This window comes from Anser brachyrhynchus (genome assembly GCF_964034855.1).
Source record: "Anser brachyrhynchus genome assembly, chromosome: 7".
In the NCBI taxonomy this organism is placed as follows: Eukaryota; Metazoa; Chordata; class Aves; order Anseriformes; family Anatidae; genus Anser; species Anser brachyrhynchus.
The window spans coordinates 34,967,203-34,987,463 of record NC_137701.1 but is presented as its reverse complement, the minus strand read 5'-3'; the positions used below and the strand labels follow the sequence as shown (position 1 = coordinate 34,987,463).

General features: G+C 41.2%; 1 protein-coding gene across 4 annotated transcripts in view; it reads left to right on the top strand.

The window, feature by feature from the left end:
* Positions 1-1,209: 1,209 nt before the first annotated feature.
* ZRANB3 (zinc finger RANBP2-type containing 3) overlaps positions 1,210-20,261 on the top strand; it is a 50,089-nt gene continuing 31,037 nt past the window's right edge. The window contains exons 1-5 of one of the 4 annotated variants that reach the window (XM_080600743.1): positions 1,302-1,358; positions 5,116-5,191; positions 5,743-5,973; positions 6,283-6,426; positions 9,212-9,370. In XM_080600743.1, the coding sequence (XP_080456869.1) occupies positions 9,219-9,370 (152 nt within the window). In that variant the 5' untranslated portion in view covers positions 1,302-1,358; positions 5,116-5,191; positions 5,743-5,973; positions 6,283-6,426; positions 9,212-9,218. Of the gene's footprint in view, positions 1,359-5,115; positions 5,192-5,742; positions 5,974-6,282; positions 6,427-8,915; positions 9,095-9,211; positions 9,371-20,261 lie in introns of those variants that run through there. The other 3 variants (XM_080600744.1, XM_080600746.1, XM_080600745.1) reach the window with 3 other exon arrangements.

Sequence of the window (20,261 nt, the reverse complement as noted above, 5' to 3'; positions counted from 1 at the left end):
ATCCCTTAGCCGCGTTAGGGTCAGATCTCTGTCACATCAGGCTGTTGGAAGAAGGGCACGATTATTAAAAGCCAACGAAGCCACCCAAAAGCCACCGCGCTTCTGCAGACCGCGCTGCCCAGCAGGCCCCCGGGGGCAGCACCCATGCCCCCTCCCGCACTGACTCCCCACCACCTTCCTCCTCCGGCTGTCCGCAGGGACCACGAGGCGAGCGGCGCCCGAGGGCACCTCAGGCACACCTCAGAGCGCCCCTCACCGCAGCCTCAGCCCCGGGCACGAAACCGCCTCAATTCACCTCAGCCTCAGCGCCGCGCTCCCCTCATGTTCTCCTCTCCTTCCCGTACGAAGCGAAACCACTCTCCGGCGCTGCAACCCCGAATTAAAGCGTTACTCGGAGCGGGCTGAGGCACTCTGCCTCCCCTCAGCACCCCCCGCGCACAAGGGGCACCCCCGAGGCCGCCCCCCGCTCCCTCCCTCAGGCGCCCCCCGGCCGTGAGGGCGGCGGGCAGGTGCGCGCAGCCCGCCCCAACGGCCGCGCCCCTCCCCCGCCCGCCCCAACGGCCGCGCCCCTCCCCCGCCCGCCCCAACGGCCGCGCTCCCCCCCCCCCCGCCCCCGCAACGTGGGCGCGTCCGCTCCCCCCCCCCCCCCGCCCCCGCTCTTTTCCCTTCCCCTCAGCGCAGCGCGCGCGCGGCCCGGCCGCGACCACTCGGCCCGCGGGGGAGCCCCCTCCCCCCCCTCAGGGAGCCCCCCTCCCTCGGCGGGCCGCTTACCGCGGCGGGTGCCCTCCCTCAGCGGGGTGCTCCCCGCGGCGGCAGCGGGCTCACGCACGAGGGGCGCTTAACGCCATCGCCAGCCCCGCCAGCCGCCTGGGTTCCTCCTGCTGCCGCGGCGGGGAGAAAGGCCCGCCCCCCCGCCTGAGCGCCGCCCAATGGCCGCGCCGGACGTCTTTGAGTAACGGGCCCGCTGGCCAATCAGCGGCGCCGCGCCCGCCTCCCGAGCCGCCGGACAGCGGCGCTGCTCAGCGCTGAGGCGGGCGCGAGCTCGCCCAGAAGACGGCGGCCAATCAGCGGGCGCCGCCGCTTTGACGGACAGCCGAGACCACCACCAGGAACCTCGCTCAGGCGCGGAGACCGGCAGCGCAGCGCCCTCCCCCTCTCTCCCGCATCCCGGGCGGCGATAGCCCCTCCCCGTTTCCGCAGCCTTCCGCGAGCCGCAGCGGCCCCGCAAAGGCATGCTGGGAGATGTAGTCCCTCACCCCGCCCCTCCCGCCCTTTGCGGAGCGTGCGCGCTCCCGGCTCGCGTCACCTCCGGCCGGCGGCGGTTTGAGCTGGGAGCGCGCGAAGGGCGCGAGGAGCCCGTGAGTGGAGGGGGGGGAGGGGCGGGGGCGCTGTGGTGGGGCCCGATCGTGAGCGGGGGCTGAGCCCCGTCAGGGGTCCCGCCCTGCTCTCGGGCCGGGTTTGGCTCGTAGCGCCCCTAAAGTGCCTCATCCAGGCGGTTCGGGGCGGTTTGCGCTTTGTGTGGTGTTTCCTGACGGGCTGCCCGAGCAGATGAGGGCGGCCGGGGGTGCTCCGTGAGGCGAAGCTGCCCTCCCCCCGTGAGGCGAAGCTGCCCCCCCCCCGTGAGGCGAAGCTGCCCCCCCCCGTGAGGCGAAGCTGCCCCCCGTGAGGCGAGGCTGCCCCCCGTGAGGTGAAGCTGCCCTCTATGTTAACAAATGAAGGGTTGCCTCCGAGGAACTGCCACAAGCAGGCTCCAGGAGGTTCCTGAAGTCCATCGAGGACAGCCTCCTCGCCCAGGTGTTAGACAAACCTACCAGAGGTTTGTCCTGGTTTGTCACCAGTCTGCAGAGCTCATTAAAGGGGTGAAGATTGGAGGCAGCCTGGGTTGCTGGCAACTCTTTGAGGATATTTTCCTTGGGGCACAAGAGCTCTCTATTCCTATATGTAATAAATCAAGCAGGGACGGTACGAAGCCAGCATGGTTGAATAAGGGTCTGCTGGTCAAACTTAGGCAAAAGAAGGAAATGCACAGATGGTGGAAACAGGGCCGTGTGCCCTGGGAGGAGTACAGAAACACTTTCTGGATGTGCAGGGATGGGATCAGGAAAGCCAAGGCACTGACAGAACTAAACGTGGCGAGGTATGGGAAGAATTACAAGAAGGGGTTCTACAGGTACATTGGCTGCAAAAGGAAGTCTAGGGAGAGTGTAGTGCCTTTGACAAATGAAGTCAAAGAACTGGTAATGACAGATGACAAGGTAGAGGTACTTAACTTCTTTGCCTTGGTCTTCACTGGCAGTCAGGCTTCCCACATCACTCGAGTCCTCTAGGCAGGGGCTGAGGGAGCAGAGTCCCTCCCACTGTAAGTAAAAAACAAGTTCAGGACCTCCTGGCACAACAACTGCAAGTCTATGGGCCCTGATGACATGCATTCAAGGGTCCCGAGGGAATCAACAAGCCCAAGTGCAAGGTGCTGCACGTGGGTCGGGGCAGTCCCAGGCATGAATACAGACTGGGAGAAGAGCTCCTTGAGAGCATCCCTGCGGAAAGAGACTTGGCGGTTCTGATGGATGAAAGGCTCAGCATGAGCCAGCAGTGCGCGTTTGCGGCCCGGAAGGCCAACTGCAGCCTGGGCTGCATCAACAGAGGAGTGGCCAGCAGGTCAGGGAGGTGACTGTCCCACTCTGCTCGGCCCTTGTGAGGCCCCTCCTGGAGTGCTGTGTCCAAGTCTGGAGCCCCCAGCACAAGAAAGATGTGGGGCTGTTAGGGCGAGTCCAGAGGAGAGCCGCAAAGATGATCAGAGAGCTGGAGCACCTCTCCTATGAAGAAAGGCTGAGAGAGTTGGGCATGTTCAGCCTGGAGAAGAGAAGGCTCCAGGGAAACCTTACTGTGGCCTTTCAGTACTTAAAGGGGTCTTTTCTGGATGGAGGACTCTGTACTCGTGTAGGTAATGATAGGACAAGGGGGAATGGTCTTAAACTAGAAGAGGATAGATTTAAACTAGACGTTAGGAGGAAATTCTTCACTCAGAGGGTAGTGAGGCCCTGGCACAGGCTGCCCAGAGAAGCTGTGGATGCCCCATCCCTGGAGGTGTTCAGGGCCAGGCTGGATGGGGCCTTGGCCAAACTGATCTAGTGGGTGGCATCCCTGCCTATGGCACGGGGGTTTGGTACTAGGTCATCTTTAAGGTCCTTTCCAACCTGAGCCATTCTATGATAGCAGTCAGCTATCACAAAACTGCAGTGTTCTTGAAGTTCTCATCAGTCACCCGGCCTTCTGATAAAGAAACCAACACCTGCTGCTATCTCGATTGGGGTCTTAGATGCTCACCCTTCCAGCGGTACAGAGCAAAACAGCAGCAGCAGTGACAGATTTTTTTTTTTTTCCAGATTTTTTTGTGTGTGCTCTCCTTTTCTTTTATTAGTATTTATGCTGCTCTTTTCCCTTAGTACTTACTTTTCCAAATTATTTATGAATTCATTGAACTCAGTAGATGCTGGAGCAGATTCCTTTGAAATATTGCCAATGTCATGTCTCTTATGTATAAAGGGACTGCTTGCTTGCATTTTAAAAATTACATTTTAAAATCATTACTGTATAAATATGCTAATAAAATTTATTCCCTGGTTAATTTTGAAGTCAACTGCATCAACCAGTTTATATGTGCAGTCTTGTAGACCCCCCTTCAAAAAAGCCTTTAGTAGACTTGAAAGATAAGATTCGCCTTTACAAAAGATACGTTGACCCACCGCGTAGAGAAAGACTTACCCTGATGTTCACAAGTTCTGCATTTCATAATTTTTAATGAGTTTATTCCCTATAAATGAATCATGTTGTCATTCCATGGATCTGCGTTATTACTGTTTTTAAAAAGCGTGATCACTTACCACTCCCTAGTCGTGAGATACTAAAGCCATTTTTGATGAATAGCTACTATTTTTAGTAATTCAGCCACTTCAACCTTGAGTTCCTTCAAAACACTTGAAGGAACGCTTGGATTTTCATTTAGTGTTTTTGTGGTTTTGATTTGTTAGTCATGAAGCTTCTGTAGCTGCTGTTTACTCGATGAGCCTCTGAGTGAAAAGCTTGGTTGCCACATCTAACCTTTTAGGTCTATTTTATCTAAGAAAACTAAAGTTCCAGACTTCGTGATCTAGAAATGTGAGAGGGTTGTCAGGATGCATATTACAACGTGTTAGGGACACACCAGCAAATGGAAAAAATAACAATTAGAGAAAATGTGTGCACTAATCCTTTCTCTCTGTTCTTAGAGCTTCTGAATCTGCAATGGGTAGAACAACAGGTGTGAACTGGTCGTCTTCCTTTCAGTGTACAGCCATGTTTCTGCTACACTGTCTGACTTAAAAATTGGCTTTGGTTTGTTTAAATTATTCAATGAAATTACTATGATGCTGTTCATAATGCATCTGTCTAAAAACAAAATACAAATGACTACCACTACCGCAGTAATTATATACAAGGCATTGATTTTCGGTTTAATTATTACTTTAAAAGATCAATAAAAGTCAATTCGCTGAAATTCATTTGTTTCACTGCCTTGTTTCATCATTGTTCATTCCTATTTTCTATATGCCCAGCATAAATCTTTCATAGGGTCAATATGCCTTTCGTAGTGTCTTCTGCAGCTTGGGATATCAGAATAGTACTACAGGCATGAGTATTGGCTGAATGTGGGTTCTTAACACTGCTGGTGTTATTCAGAAATCATGGCAGAGATTTTTAAGTCTTCAGCATATGATTCTTTGTATAATCATTAACAAGTTGGTGTTAACAATAATTGCAATAATTTGTAAATGTGGGTTAGAGCTATAGGACGGTGCTGTTATTACAATAGCATTCACTGCATGTGGATTTCTCTAATTATTTACCTACCCTTTAATTATTCACCATTCATTTCATTATTCACTTAGGGGAAAAAAAAACAACAAAGAAAAGCTTGTACATGTTTGGTAGCTAGTGCTTTCTGCGTTGCTGTTGGTACTTAAGATAGATCTGCAAAGTCGGTTTTAACTCATTTAGTGACTCTGATCCAGAAGCATTTTTTAATAGCATTACTACATACCAATGAATTATATGTGCTTTCTCTCTCTAATTCAGATTTATACATATGAAACTGCATTTTTTATTCAAGGTTTCGGAAGAAGAATCTTGTCGTAATCTAATTCAACAGGAGGTTAGTTATGTTAACATTTCATTTTCATATTGTCACTCACCACAAGCTGTGTAGCAAGTCGATCGAAAGTGTTCATTTTCTCTGCTTCTGTATAGAAAGGGAAAATCATCACAGAAAGTGAGTCAGAGATGTTGCTCGGTGGTGAATCACAGAGCTGAGCACTGAATGGGTCTGTCGGCCCACCAGTCATCCAGCATACTCGGGTAAGGCTGGCACTACAGGAATGTTGTGTTTGTTTTTGCCAGCAGTCTTGAAGCGCATTCATCAACTTTTAAAGAAAAAAAAAATCAGTCTGTGGAAAATACTGTAATAGAACTCTTGAAGTGATTATGATTGATTTCCCAACAGTTAGAGCCGAAACATTTCTGTTTGCTCAACCGAGAGATGAAATGAGTGTTTACCAGAGTTTTACGGCTTCTTGTCTGTGCAGTGCATTGCTTAGAGCAAGCTAGAGGGATGCCCTTCTCCATTAAGCAATGTTCAGCAATGGACATCCACAGAAGAGCCTTGATACTGATTGTAGCACTTTTATCTGCTGTTCAATGTTCCAGGAACCCAAGGTACAAGAATGTCGTTTCCTTAAGGATACGAGAGAGATCCCACCTGCAAAAACGGGAAAAAAGCCACAGTGAATAGTGTGAGGACAGATGACACTGTATGTCTGTTTTGCAAAAGAAACACAGATTTCCTTTCCCTATAACTGCCACGGAGTTCTCATTGCTGGGTGAATCACTTGTACGCTGCTGGTGATTGACATCAGGTGTTCTAGACCCTTAAGTTAGGTGAGCTGTTGAAACTATAACCATGCAGAAGGCCTTAAATATGTCCATGCACACACAGCTCTGTGACTCCAGTTTGGACCATTGTTCTCATCCACGTCTTTCATGCTTTATATGTTACGCAAAGGATAACCAATCAGCAAGAATATGGCCCTTAAAAATAGATTCTGTGGTAGCTAGATAATCTGATACAAAATAGAACCAAATCCGTAGCAATAGTAAATACAATCCTTAGACCTCAACTTTGAGTGTTGCTTGAAATCTTAAATTCCAATTCAGATGCGCTTGCTTGTTTCCTCCCCCATTCTCCAGCAGAACGACGCATCAAAACAGCTGTGGTTATCCCCCACTTCGTTGTAAAGTAAGTGGTAAAAGATGCCCAAGAAAGTACGGACAGAAGTTCCCCGGTATTACCAGCATTTTCCTTCCAGCTCTCTAAGTGTGATGTATTTCTTGATAGGTATGCCTATAATTCATCAGATAACCAAAAAAGCAATTACTCGTTTTCAGTCTGAATGTCATTAGTCTGGCCAGTGGTGCCAGTGACAGGATACACCAAAATCCTCGTTTTTTCAAGGGTAGTGAAACGGTTTAGTGGGTTTACAGAACAATCTGGTCCCTTTTTGTGTACGTCTGTTTACAGACGTTTTTGTCCACAGTACTTCAGTACTACCAGATTTTTTTGCTACAGAAAGGCAAATTCCCAATAACTTCTTTTTGCTGCTCTTTCTAGTCCTCCCTCCTTTTCCTTTTTTCTTGGATCTTTTCCCTTTTTCTTTGGATCAATTTTAAGACAGTCTTGGCTTTTGGACAAGGCAGGACATGGCTGGCTCAGCAGCGGTAGGTGGCTACAGCAGTGGGTCTGTGAGTTCCACTCCTGGATCCCCAGTGGGGTCGTGCAGCACCACGGCCAGAGTCTCGCCGCACCATGCCAGGGAGGTCTGGTGGCTTGGGACATCCCACCTCACCAAATGGAAAGATTTCTCAGTTTTAGTAACGTAACGGCCCTTGGAAGATGGAGGTGTTGGTACAGTTGTGCCAGAACAAAATCCCAAGCTCTTTCAATTTACATTACGTATTAAAGTAGAATCACAGAATCATAGAATATCCCGAGTTGGAAGGGACCCATAAGGATCATCAAGTCCAACTCCTGGCACCGCACAGGTCTGCCCAAAAGTTCAGACCATGTGACTAAGCACACAGTCCAATCGCTTCTTAAATTCAGACAGGCTTGGTGCAGGGACTGCTTCACTGGGGAGCCTGTTCCAGTGTGCAACCACCCTCTCGGTGAAGAACCTCTTCCTGATGTCCAGCCTAAACTTCCCCTGCCTCGGCTTAATGCCGTTCCCGAGAGTTACTCGGTTGTGCCGCAGTGCAGTTAGAGCTAGATTCTGTTCACTGAAGAGAATGTAACTTCAATTGGTAGAGTACACATCAAGTTTTGTAGCTAAAAAATCATAGACGGAATTCTTTAGGAAAATAGAGGTGCTCTTTCACCGTGGCATATAATTCTTTTTGAATCAATCTGTTTTCCTTGCCAGTACCCCAGAACATTAGAAGGAAACTGTTGCAACCTTTGTTTTGCATAATCTTGCTTTAGGGTGTTGATTACTTGAACCACCTGCATTGTCCTCAGGTCTGGCTTACCACGTAACTAGTCAGCATAAAAACCAGATGGTTTAGTCCTGCAGATCTTTGAAGTGAATGGCCATGTAGCTCAGTGCATTTCTTACTGTGCATATAATGAATCATTAAATTCACAGGAAGAATCATTCATCATACTCACCAATTCGTATCTGACTTGTTCTGAAGTTGTTTCAGAAATATATCAATAGAAAAGAATCTGGGCACCACATGTTCTTACAGAATTTTGTTACCGAGCCTGGTAGTATGATATCTACTGTTGACAATACAAGAGGCATATTTTGCCTGATACTTTGTGTTCCCATCATAATTAAGGTCCCAATCCTCACACAGGCTGTGAATCCAAAATAAGATAATTAGGCAGTGTGGGGTTAAAGGCTTTTCCTCTACGCTTTGATGTAAAGGTTTGTTCCTTTCCTCGCGTTTAGTTGGTGTACTGCTACTGAGCACTTTTTTTGAAGTTATAAGAGAACAAAAGCTAGGATTTCTTCTCCAACTCTGTTCCCTTGGACAAAAGTGAATCGAGTTCATATTTTTAGTCTGAAGCACATAATGAGAATTGGGATTGATTAATTCTGTGGTTTAAGATTTTATTTCTGAAGGGAATAAAGTTTCTTTTGTTGTTTTAGGTTTCTTGTGTACACCCAAACAGTGCTGGTCAGGTCCACCTGAGATCACTTGTAGCCAAACAAGCCAAAAAATGAAAATGAATCAATTTTAGAAGAAAAGAAAAAAAAAAGTAATGTGTTTTCAAGGACATTGTTATAAAAGAAAAATAAAGTGTATTGATAAAACACAATGAAACAAGTCTGATACCAAGATCTCACCATCTTTCTCTAATGATCTTGGTGACATTTTTGGTGTTGAAGACAGCATTCTTCCTCCACCCCTTTCCTGAATGGTTCTTCTTGCAACTGACTTCTCATGGGCAAAACTCCGTAGCCATACTCACATGTTGCCATGATCTTTTTGGCTGTAAAGAGAGGTACAAAGCTCTACTGCCTGTCTCTCATTCTAAACTGAGGCAGGCTGCTTTGTGGCAAGTTGGTTTAGCTCTTTATTTCCATGCTAATACAAATGAAGTTGTGCTACTTTGGAAATGGGAAGGATGTTTGAAATGTGGGGATGTTTTGGTTGGCTTTTTTTTTTTTTTTGGTGAGGGTTATTTTGCGGAGATTGATGTTCCTTATCAATCAATTCAATGTACATTGAATTACAACAACTTTGTGACTTTGTCCTCCTTAAAAAAAAAGTTATCATGCTTTTGGTTTTTTGACCTTCATAGTTACTAATTAATATGGTGATTCTGGTGGTCTTAATTTGCAACATGTTTTCTGTTAATTAAATTGTCATGTGTGACATCTGTGAAAAGCCAGGTGTTTAGTTTTTTTTGTAAAAACCTGTGTTAGCTTTAAGAAATAGTCAACTGGCTTGTCTGAGCGTTTCCTTTTCGTTTCCACCTAATGCTATTATTATAAGGGTAACTTACTTAGATATCAAGTATTTCAAGTTATCGTTATTCTGTGAAGCTTTATTCTGTAATGTGCTGCAGACCTCTCTTTTAAGTTAGATATCTTTCTGGTTTTGTTTCCCCTAGGCTCAACATGGCTTGTATGTTCCAGGAAACACCTACGCTTGAAGCTTCTTATTCTGAAAATGTCGATGCTAAGCTGTCCTTTTTACCTGAAAGACTGAGAAAGAAACTGCTTCCTTTTCAGGAGAAAGGCATCATATTTGCACTTCAGAGAAGTGGCAGGTAAAATCCTTATTCTATCATGTGCCAAACAGAATTATTCTAGGTAGCAATAATGAATGGTTACAAAAGCTATGCAAATACAGCAACACTTAGGAGAGTTATATTACAGATTTTTTTTGCAAACTGTAAGATAACATGGCTTATAATGAGGTGTTTCTTCTTCTTCCAGAGGAGGAAGAAATATTTAATAGTGCAAAAGAGGCTTGTAGTGTCAAAGATCTCCTCATATAAGAGGAGGTTGCTATCAGCAGGACCATCCTTTTTGTCATGTTAATGGAGAATTCTTAAAATAAGTTGATTCACATTTGCTTCTGTAGTTCTTAATGGCGTGGTAGAGCTGTTAAGAGAATGACTAACAGATCTTGATGCATCTGTGTGGTATTCTATTTTAAACTTGGTACAATTCTGGTATGTAATCAGGGTGTTCTGGAACTCACTGAGCTGCAACAGCAGAGCAGAAGACTAGCAGAATGCTCGGTTAGCAAGTGCAGCAACTGATAAAAAAGGCATTTGACAATTAGGTACCTGATAAATCAGAAAAATAGTTTATGCAGCAGAGTCTGTAAATATTTTGCTGAGTAAGAGCATGTTACTGAGTTACAGGGATAAAGAAGTGGGAAGGGAAATGCTATTTCTGCTTTATGAATTTTCGAATATCTAGGCAGTTGCAGCCTAAAGTTATGAAACTGCTGTATGTTGTTCTTTTGGGACGTAATGACATCTGAGAGGTCTAGCACAAAAGAAACAGTTTGGGCTTAAGTTGTGAGGAAGGATGAAGTTAGTTTCTGATAACCTCATCATCTTGCTCAATACGAGAGGCTTTGGGCCTAAGAGGGTTGCCTGCTACTGTTTGTGATGCTTTTGTAAGAGATGAGAAATGTGCATGCCCTTCTCTAAAAATTAAAAATGGGAAAGGAAATATTCCTCATCAGTCCCTGCAGTTATATGGAACTCCCGATCGAGTCAAATTTTCTCTGAAGTATTTCACTTTAATTCTATTCATCTGGCCAAAAAACTTCAGTAATGGTAATATTTCTGTCTTGTAAGCCATCTATTTTAGGCTGCCAGAGTAGGTAGCAGAGTAGAAAGATGGGTCCAGCCATTCAGGTGCAAGCTTGAATTTAAAGCCTGGGATTTTAAAAGCTTTATGCTGTGTTGTCATTAACTTCTCTGTGACCACCAGTCATGTGAGGTACTTCGCTGCTGCCTGGTGTAACTGTGAGGGTAAATGCATGCAGTTTTAATGGATCACTAAGGCTTGGACAGAGTAGACAGCAAAGTCTGTATTTGAGTTGAATTTAATAAATTCAAAGCCTTAGGCTACTATATCTCAGTTGATCTGATTCTAGTAAGGGGAAGTGAAGTTTATATCATGTGTAATAGAGGTGCATTTGTATACACAGTGAAATAACACAAGAATATAAATGTATTTATTGTCTTTAATGTTAATTACTATAGGCTAATGGATGTATTTGAAAGTGGCATAAACCTTTGCAGCCTACCATGTAATATACAGGTTCCTCAGGAAACTGTTTAACTGTAAACTTTAATTAAATTTTTCTTTCTTCTTCCTTGAAAAGAAACAATTGCCTGCACTAAGTATGTAGAAAGGTTTGGAATGACCGTCAAAGAGGGAATGAGGCTGTTTTAATTAGGATTAAGGGCTTTGCTTTTTTTCTTTTCTTGAAGCCTGTCATTAACAAAAGATTGAGTAATATGGCACTGATGTTTTTACTATGAAATGGGTATGAATGTATTTTCGTCACGAGTGTAAGAAATCTCATTCACTGGCATGGCAAGTTCTATCCAGTAGCTGGGTCAAACTGAGGAACAGTATGCACGCTCCCAGCCAGCCTCTGTATAAAGTGAAATGTGTTATGTCAAACTTTCCTGAGCAGTATTTTTTAAAAATCTGTCTTTTGCTCAGGCAGATTTAATTTTTTTTTGTGTCCCAAAACAGAACAAGAGCCTGTGTTGCTGCTTGTAGCTGAATTTTCTTATTAGTGTGTCAGCCCTTGGCTCACACAAATCTCTCCCTTTTGTGTACTCCTTAATGATTTAAACCTTCTTTCACTATTTCCATCGGTATATTTTAGCAAGGTCTGGTGCTTTTCCATAAAAGTGTCTTTTCTAATTTTAAGAATATATAAACCTAGGACTTGAAGTAAGCAATATGTGCATCTGGGCTTGTCTTTCTTCTCTCGCTCAGGCTGTGCGCTCCCTGTGCAGCCATCACTTAATCCATGCTTTGCTGTAGTGGCAGGAAACTGGTGTAGAGAAAGTGCTCTACTGCTGGCTGTAGACATTCGGTTCGTGTTATCCTAGGTTAGACAAGCTCCCAGCATGAAAGAGGGACTTACTAGAACAAAAAAAAATTATGATCTTGGATGAAATGCACACTCCGAGACACTAATGGGGCAGGGATTAACCTATCAATTCCCCCATAGTTTCCCTAATAAGATAAATATGCTGTTGTGATTTGTGCTTTTGATTCAATGGTAAAAGGGAAGCAGGAGAAGAAGCAGACAGATCCTGTTTTTCTTTTTTTTTTTTTCAGTAAATGCTTCAAAAGCTTTGTCTAGAGCAATACATGCTGCCTAAAATTTTTCTAGGAAATAATAAAAATACAGTAATTCTAGAGCCAACAAGACCGTATCATTCAAAATATGGTAAGATACCTTTTAGCTGACAGAAATGCCTTAAGAAGCCATAGAGTTACTTATTTTCATTCCTTAGTAGAGATTGTTCTTCAGAAGTGCATTTGGGAAGAGGTATCTAGGGATGGAAATCTTTATTCATAACCTGAAACATTAATGTGTAGAAAAGAAATACTCAGTGTGCATGCAAATTCTGTACCTGAAAGCTATTTTATTTCTGGTTTTTTTTTTCTTCCAGGGAAACTAGCTTACTTTTAAAACATCGTAAATATATATTTATATGTTATTTACTTTATTTAGGTGAGTGAACTGTCTATAATTATACTGTAAAAGTTAGAAGCTTGCTATTATTTTCGAGTTATGTCTCTTGCTGCTAACATGTATAAACCATATTGCTGAATACTTTACCAAGTTTTATAATAAAAATTGCTAGCATGTGATTTGCAAACATCATTTTTAGCATTACTTCCCTTGTTGACGATATCTGAAGAAGATGCCTTCGGACATACAGATTTTTTTTTCCTAGAAACGTTGGCAGAACAATGTGTTTAAGCTATCTCGCTTGTGGATGAGAAAGAAGAGTTGTTTACCACATATGAAATAAGCTTTTCTGTTATAAATGCATGCTCAAACGGTTTAACTAGGATAGTCTAGTTCCCTGTTGTGCTTTTTTCTCCCTTTCTTGTATATGGTTCAATGGGTACAAGTGCATTACCATTGTAACTCCTTTTCTCTGACAAGTAATATTTTTTAAAATAAAAGTTTTTATAGATGTTGAAATGCTTATTGATACTTTTGCTAATACCTATATTTTATTCCAGTTGTGATTCATAGATAATTTTTGCTTTTTAATGCTGCCTGTAAAAGTTTTAGAGGTAATATGTTAACTTGTGTGTTCTAAAGCATGTGATATTTAGTGTCTTATACGTGATGGCTTAAAATTATTTGAGTATAGTTACAGTAATAAAGATGCAACATGATATGGGGACTTCATATCTGGCATTAAGAGCTATCTTTTTTAATGAAAAGGTATTTGTTTCATTAGGCAGGTCATTTAATAGCGTAATAAAGATTGTTATATTATTTAATGTTGTTTTGGATAATAGGCTACAGAAAATCATTGTGATAGCAAGTTCATTATAGAACAGTGTCACCTAGTATAATCGCAAGTCAATTGGCTGCAATTCAAAATAGTATTTTTATTTTCCATTGACTTTGTCTCTGAACTCTACCAATCAACACAGGAGAAGCACTTATTTTAATTTATGAAGAATTAACTATATTTTTGGCTCAAGAACTTTTATCAGTCTTCATAGAAATTGATTTCTTTCTCCCAGGCTCTCAGAGTAGACCAGAAAAGCAAAGGCTCAAATCAGAATTTTCTCAAGGCTTATGAACAAGGCTAAAAGGTTCTAGCTCCAGTTCCTTACAGGAAAGGTACAGTATATACAGTCTGATGAGGTTTTAGTTGTTGAATTGTAGAAATGATAGCTCTTGGGTAGGAAACAAATAGAAATTTTAAAATTCCTGGTCATGGAATACAGGTTTGTAGGGTCAGGAATTCCTGATACATGTTATATTGAAATTCTTGGCCAAATTTCTGCACAATTTTCTTAAACTTTCTAGGACAGTAATAAGAAGGGAAGAGAATGCACGGAAATTGAGTCTGGATGTGGCAGCATCCAGTAGACTAACATTTTTTTCCCTTGAAATCTCAAATTCTCAGAAGTCCTTATTCTGAATCTGCTTTGTTCTATTTCATTCAACCCGCCAGAACATAAAGCTATAGTCTGCGTGTCTGGTACATTGGGTGGGGGTGGAAAGGTTCCTTTTTATAGAATTCTTCAGAACACGAGGGAGAGGTTATCTGTGTTAAGGTTTCTTTGTCTAGACTCTGAACAAGGAAGCCTCAATCAGGTTAACTCTCCTATATCAGCCATTGAGCAGCATGAAGGATATCATTTCCATATGGTTTGAGAGTGTAATGGAGATAAATTCCTAGTTTTTGGAATTTGGTATAGTAAGAGAAAACGTTTGGTCTACACTTGTTTCTACGCACGTTTTAATTACTGCTAGAACAGCAGACCCTTCTCTCTTTTAGTTTTGTTTGTTTATTTTTCCTTTTAATTCTTAATTTTTATCATTTTTAATTTGATTCTGTATTTTATGTTATCGTTTCTTTCCCCTTCTGTATACTGCCACTGTTGCTTTTTTTTTTTTACCAGAGCTTTTGCATTGCTTTGCTTTAATCTTTATTACTTTTTGATCCATGACTACTGACTCATTTGCTTTTTCATTGCATTTCTTTGCTTCAGTTTCTTATTTTTGTTAGCAGTTATGAATAAAAACTTTGGAGAAGTAAAATATTTTCATCCACTTCCATTTTGAAACACTAAGCTTAGATGCATGTACTTGCGTTAGTGTCTGCATCTGTTTTTTCTGTCCTTTGTTTGAGAGGTCATAGATTGGTCAAGTCTGTATTGTGATTAAATGTGTGGCCAGCTGCTTTTTACTGTTTTCTAAAGCCATCTCTTTTTCAGAATCAGCTACATGTTTCAATTTAACACTTATCAAAAATACAGAGTACTTCTGGACTGTCCTCTAAAAGTACTTCTCAATATTTTTCTTGTGGAAGCTGTGGCATAGTTATTTTCAGTTGAGTTTTGCCTTACAATTTTCATCTCTATTACTATGTCTTCAAAACACGATAGTGTATTAGTGGACTGAAGTTTTTAGTTCCATTTAAGTAAGTTGCATAAAACTTAAATTTTTCTGCCTTTAGGAATTAATGGTTAATGTTGTCATTGCATAAATTGACAGAAGTGGTTGACATGGAGAGTGTGCATTTTATGGAGCTATTTAATCATTCTCAGTATGCTGTACCTGACACTAACATTTGTGGAGAACGTTTTTAAGAAGAATTTTTCTTCAAATTTTACTTATATTGGGCCACTTGGGTAAGAATAACGTGCTTGAAATCTGAATGAGAGTTTTGACTGCTGAGCGCATAATGAATGTCATTCTTATGTGCTGCAGGTAAGGATGTTGAGTTGGCGTAATTACCAAATACAATATCTGTTAAGGAGTGCAAATGTTGTAGTATCAATTTTGTTGTGAGATTGGAGTTAACCTGATTTCTTGTTGCTAAACTTTTGATTGATTTGATTTTAAGATGGAGAGTTCAGACTTGAACATACAGAGAAGAATTTCCAAAATAGGAAGGGTGAAGATAATCATCATTTCTTTTGGGAGATCTTACTTTCTCTGCTTTTTTCACAATGACTTTGATAGATGCCACATTAATTAAATTTGCATGTTTCAAAATGAAATTCCTTTCATATTCTTTTTCTTTTTTTTGAGTCATGCCTATGAATATCTTTATGAATGTTTCATTTTTATTTTAATTTATACTTGGTGACTTGAAGCATTAAGTGCTGTCAACAGCTATCTCTGTTAGCTGTATATCTTCAGATCAGATGGGAATAAGGAGGAAGATTTGAAGAGACTAGTTCTGCAGCTTTTGCAGTGCACATCACTGCAGGGAATGTCACATGGGAGAGCAAATTTTATTGGTAAAGTAATGACAGGTAACTAATTTTCATTGAAAGTCATTAGACTGCATCCTAAGGAAGAGCTACTGTTGATTACATATATTTCAATCATGCCAATTAATATCTAGGTTAAAGCTTGTAGCCTACATTGTCAGTAGTTGAAATTAGTTGATGTTATTCCAACTGGTGCAATTAACTGACATCAGTTTTTCTTGCAATGAATCAGCTGGTGAACTGATTTGTATCTGAGGGGGCTTATAAGAAAGATGGAGAGAGACTTTTTTTGCCAGGTTCTCTAGAATCCCTAGGACAAGGGGTAACAGTTTTAAGCTGAAAGAGGGTAGATTTGGGTTAGACCTAAGGATGAAATTCTTTCCTCAGAGAGTGGTGAGGCACTGGAACAAGTTGCCCAGAGAAGCTGTGGATTCCCCATCCCTGGAGGCTGGATGAGGCTTTGAGCAACCTGGTGTGGTGGGAGGTGTCCCTGCCCATAGCAAGGGGGTGGAACGGGATGATTTTTAAGGTCCCTTCCAACCCGAACCATTCTGTGATTCCAAGTCTCTGAGCTTAAACTTCACCATGACCACTTTGATATGTTATTCCACACATCCTTGCCCATGCTTAAATCCTGAAATACGTAGGCTAATGTGCTCTCATAGCTTGCAAATCTTCATGAGCATGGAACATTTTACGTGTTTTATTCAGTTGTAGGTTGAGGAGTGCTGGAGAAAAGCATGAGACTTGGCACAACCATTCTATTCCATATTCCTTTAGAGAATCGGTAACACTGCGTATGGGGCAATTTGCTGCATCTTACATTAGCTTGAGGGTTGTTTTTTTCATTTAGTTTTTTAAATACGTAGTGTAATTCAAGAGCAAGGGTATCATCTAGCTTAAATCTTCTGGGGCTCTATTTCTGGTGAAACAACCTTGATTATTTTTGCAAGGAAGTCATCTCTCTTTGTTCTAGTTTTAGGACTGTGTGCTGTGATTACTGACACACAAATGTAATGGTTGCTTGCGCAGTTTTATATAAAAATGTACTAAGTTCGGATTCCTTAAATAACCCTTGGTTGAGATGTTAGTGCTAAAGTGTTGGCTTGTGAGTAGGAGGTAAATTATATGTTGTAGCGTTATATAAAACTGACTCACATGAGTAGGTGAGAATCCCAAGAATATCAGGACACCCACACTAGTGAAAGAAAGACGCAAGCTTCCTCTGTACAACATGTTCCAAAGATTACATTAACAAAAACAGCTTTAATTTGTTTGAGTAGTAACAAAATTTTTCAGTGTTTTAAGAAATCAAGTGCTACTGCTTTGACTGTTTATGTTGGAAAATGCAACTAAAAGTAAAGCATTTTGTTCTGAAAAAGCTACCTGCAGCTCTAACTATATTTTCTGGCTAAACAGATGTTGAAAATAAATTAAAAAGTTAAATTACCCCCACAAGCAAGCAATAAGTATATTGGATTTTTATATCCCCTTTAACTTTTAATCCATGATGCATAAGGAGGCAGAACTGTCTAGTTAAGGGAGAATATTATTGCAAAATATTTCTGTAGTTACAAAAAACATGTAGCACCGTGTGACTTACTAGGATTCATATCTTTTTAATCTATGTAATTTATATAGATTGTAAGGTTAAACCTCATACACATTCCAGTGTGTTGGTAATCAGTATTTTTCCAAGAACAAGATTCAAAATGAGATTTTGTCTTTGCAAAGATACCTTGCTGAAGTAGTCATGATTAATGTAAGAAACTGTAATTGCATTGTTTATTTGGTATGTTAAAATATCACTATTTCAGAAGGATGACTTGAATGTAACCCATACACACAGAAATAGAAATGATTTTCATTTAAATGTTCTGCTTCCCCAATCTCATCTGCATTCAGTGTTAAAGATCCGTTTCTCCTTATTCTTTACGAAGCTGGTTCAGTCTTCTTGACATCAATACAACCAGAAGCTTTCCTGTTCATTGTGACGTTTGAAAAATTATCCCTTCTGTCATGGCAGAGCTTTCCTGACCAGAGCTTTCTTAGAGGTGGGTTTGGGGTCGCTTCCTTCTCTAAGTGCACTTTTGCTTGGTGCTTGATACCTTTACAAGGCTGTTTTGATAGTGTGTGCTAACTCTTGAATATCTGGTTCTGGGGTTCTGATTCATCCAGCTTTGTGTGGTCACTTAAATTACAGCCTTAGGTGTTTGTATTCTCTTTTGTGTGGGGATCTACAACAAGGTTTCAGACCTATGTGCATTCGAGGTGAGCCAACGCAATAGGTTTCTTGCTCTTTCTCCTTTGCGTGCATATTCATTTTCAGGATACTTTCTCTTAGTTTTATTTTAAAGCTAATATATCTTGAAGTGAAAGGGTTGTTAAAACCTAGTGGAAATCAGACTGTGTGGTTCCCTTCTGTTTATGAAAATAAATGGAAAGCTGTGTCCGAAACCCACTGCTAACCCTACACCTGTGAAAGGCTCAAGAATATCAGGAAGTTTATAGCAGCATGTGCAGTGCACCACAATGAGATTCTGATGAGATTTCCTGTTAAGAAAAAAATAGCAGAATTTCTTCACAAATGGACAGAGATTCAAGTGCTATACAGGATTCACTGAAGAAGGGAAACATTTAGAAATGAAATGGGGAAGAAACAGAGAACTTGCCATTGACCGTGATACTTTTTTCACGGTTGGACTTTTTTGCTGATGGGAAATGTAACTGAGGCATCTCAAATGATTTTGCCTGGTTTTCAGAAACTTTTGACCGTGTGGGCTGAGCTTATAACAGGATATGGAACTGCGTATCATAGCTCTGATTTGTATTCTTGGATAGAGCTATTATTAAGGTGTCATATGAACAGATGGGGTATGAATGATGAAGCTCAAATTGGGTAACTACCAGTTGAGAGGAAATGACTAATTGAACTTCAGAGAACAAGAAGTCTGTCTTCTTGCAGTCAAAATATGTGAAACAAAAATACGTATTTGTCCCTTCAGTGTATCTGAAGATCTGTTTCTTCTGCTTTGACAGCATGAAACCTTTATGTTCATGTTGGCAGCTTGTCTGACTGCAGTAATATAGAACATACTGAAGTTTGTTATAAATAGAGGCTGCATATTTTTAAGGTTACGTAAAGCAAAATGTGAAGTATTTCTTTTTACCAGTTAAATGTGACTATTGGATCTTATGAGTTCTGTACGATCTGGACTATAATGATGGGGAGATTCTGTACATTTCAAAACTAATTGCTGTGTTCATAAACTGGGACACTTGACGACTTCCCTCTCAGTAATATAAGCTATTTTATGTTACTTTAGATTAAAGAACAAATATTGGACTTCTCTTATGTTCCAATTAGGTCAAGCAAGCATGTTTAAGACTTTTTCTAAAACTGGGAAAACTACAGAGTTTTAATGCTCTGAAATGCATTAAGTCATAAAATAACTTGAACATCCCCAATAACTAAACCAACCAATGTTGGTTTTATTAACTTCTACCTGTATCATAAACTCATCTTGCATATAACGTCAAAACTTGCATCAGTTGTGCTGATAATGTTAGTGCGCTGACCATAAATCAGCAATTTTGAAACTGTAGCATTTCAGGGATTTGGATGTGAATGGTGTGGATCAAAGCATGATTCACGTTGCAAACTGTATCATAACAGAGGACCTAACACATTCAGATACTCTAAATGGAGCGTTAAAAACAATTTTGTGCACCTGATTCATACCGGTCTGTGATGTGTCTAGTCAAATGTTTAAATGATTGAAAGGTGTATGGATTGTGAGCATAGGATGAAAATCCAATACAAAGCTATTTCAACATTGGGTGAGAGAAGAAAATTAATACTTAACTAAATAGCAAATATCACTATTGAGCCACAGGCATTTGCAGCAGAATTCAATAGGTTTGTAAGTGGCAATTACTATACTTTCTCTTCTGGTAATACTAATAAAAGCGAAAATATTGTGATTCATAAGCAGTGTGGGTTATGTTCAGGTAACGAAGAGATAATTTTGGCCTCCAGTGCTGCGCATCTTTCCTCTGCTTAGCAGTTTCCCCACTTCTGCCTTTGATTTTACTGCAGATTATTGCAGAATGGATGGGGGAAAACTATATTTGAGGATTTATTGTTGAGTTATAGTACTTTTTTAAAGAGACTCAGACTTAATAAGGTGTGAATTGTATGTAGAAGTACCATATCTTTTGTAATTCTGTTAACAGAAACTGTACTGTCATTATGGGAACATAGAATTGGAGGTTACCTGTGTCCTGAAGTTTCTGCTGGTGGAAGGATCCACACTGTACTAATTCCTAGCAAAATTTGGGTTTCACCTTGTAATTGATTACTTTTTAGCCCCATGATTCTTTACAGATGCTGTTACTAATGTGATTAAGAACATCATTCTAATTTCTAGCTTAAATGTATCAGTAAGCCGATTATTTTATGTACCAACACTGTTGTACTTTCTACCCATGGAATTTTTCTTCATGGATTTACAGAACAGGGAGGGGAGGAATAAGCGATCCATTTCAACTTTTACTTTCAGAGATAAAGAAGCTGTTTCTTTTCTGGTGTGTCCTACCATGGTGTCCTGATTTCAGCTAGAATAGGGTAGCTTTGTTTTCCCTTAATCTTTCTAGTAGATCTTTCTTGCATCTCTTCTGGCTTGAATT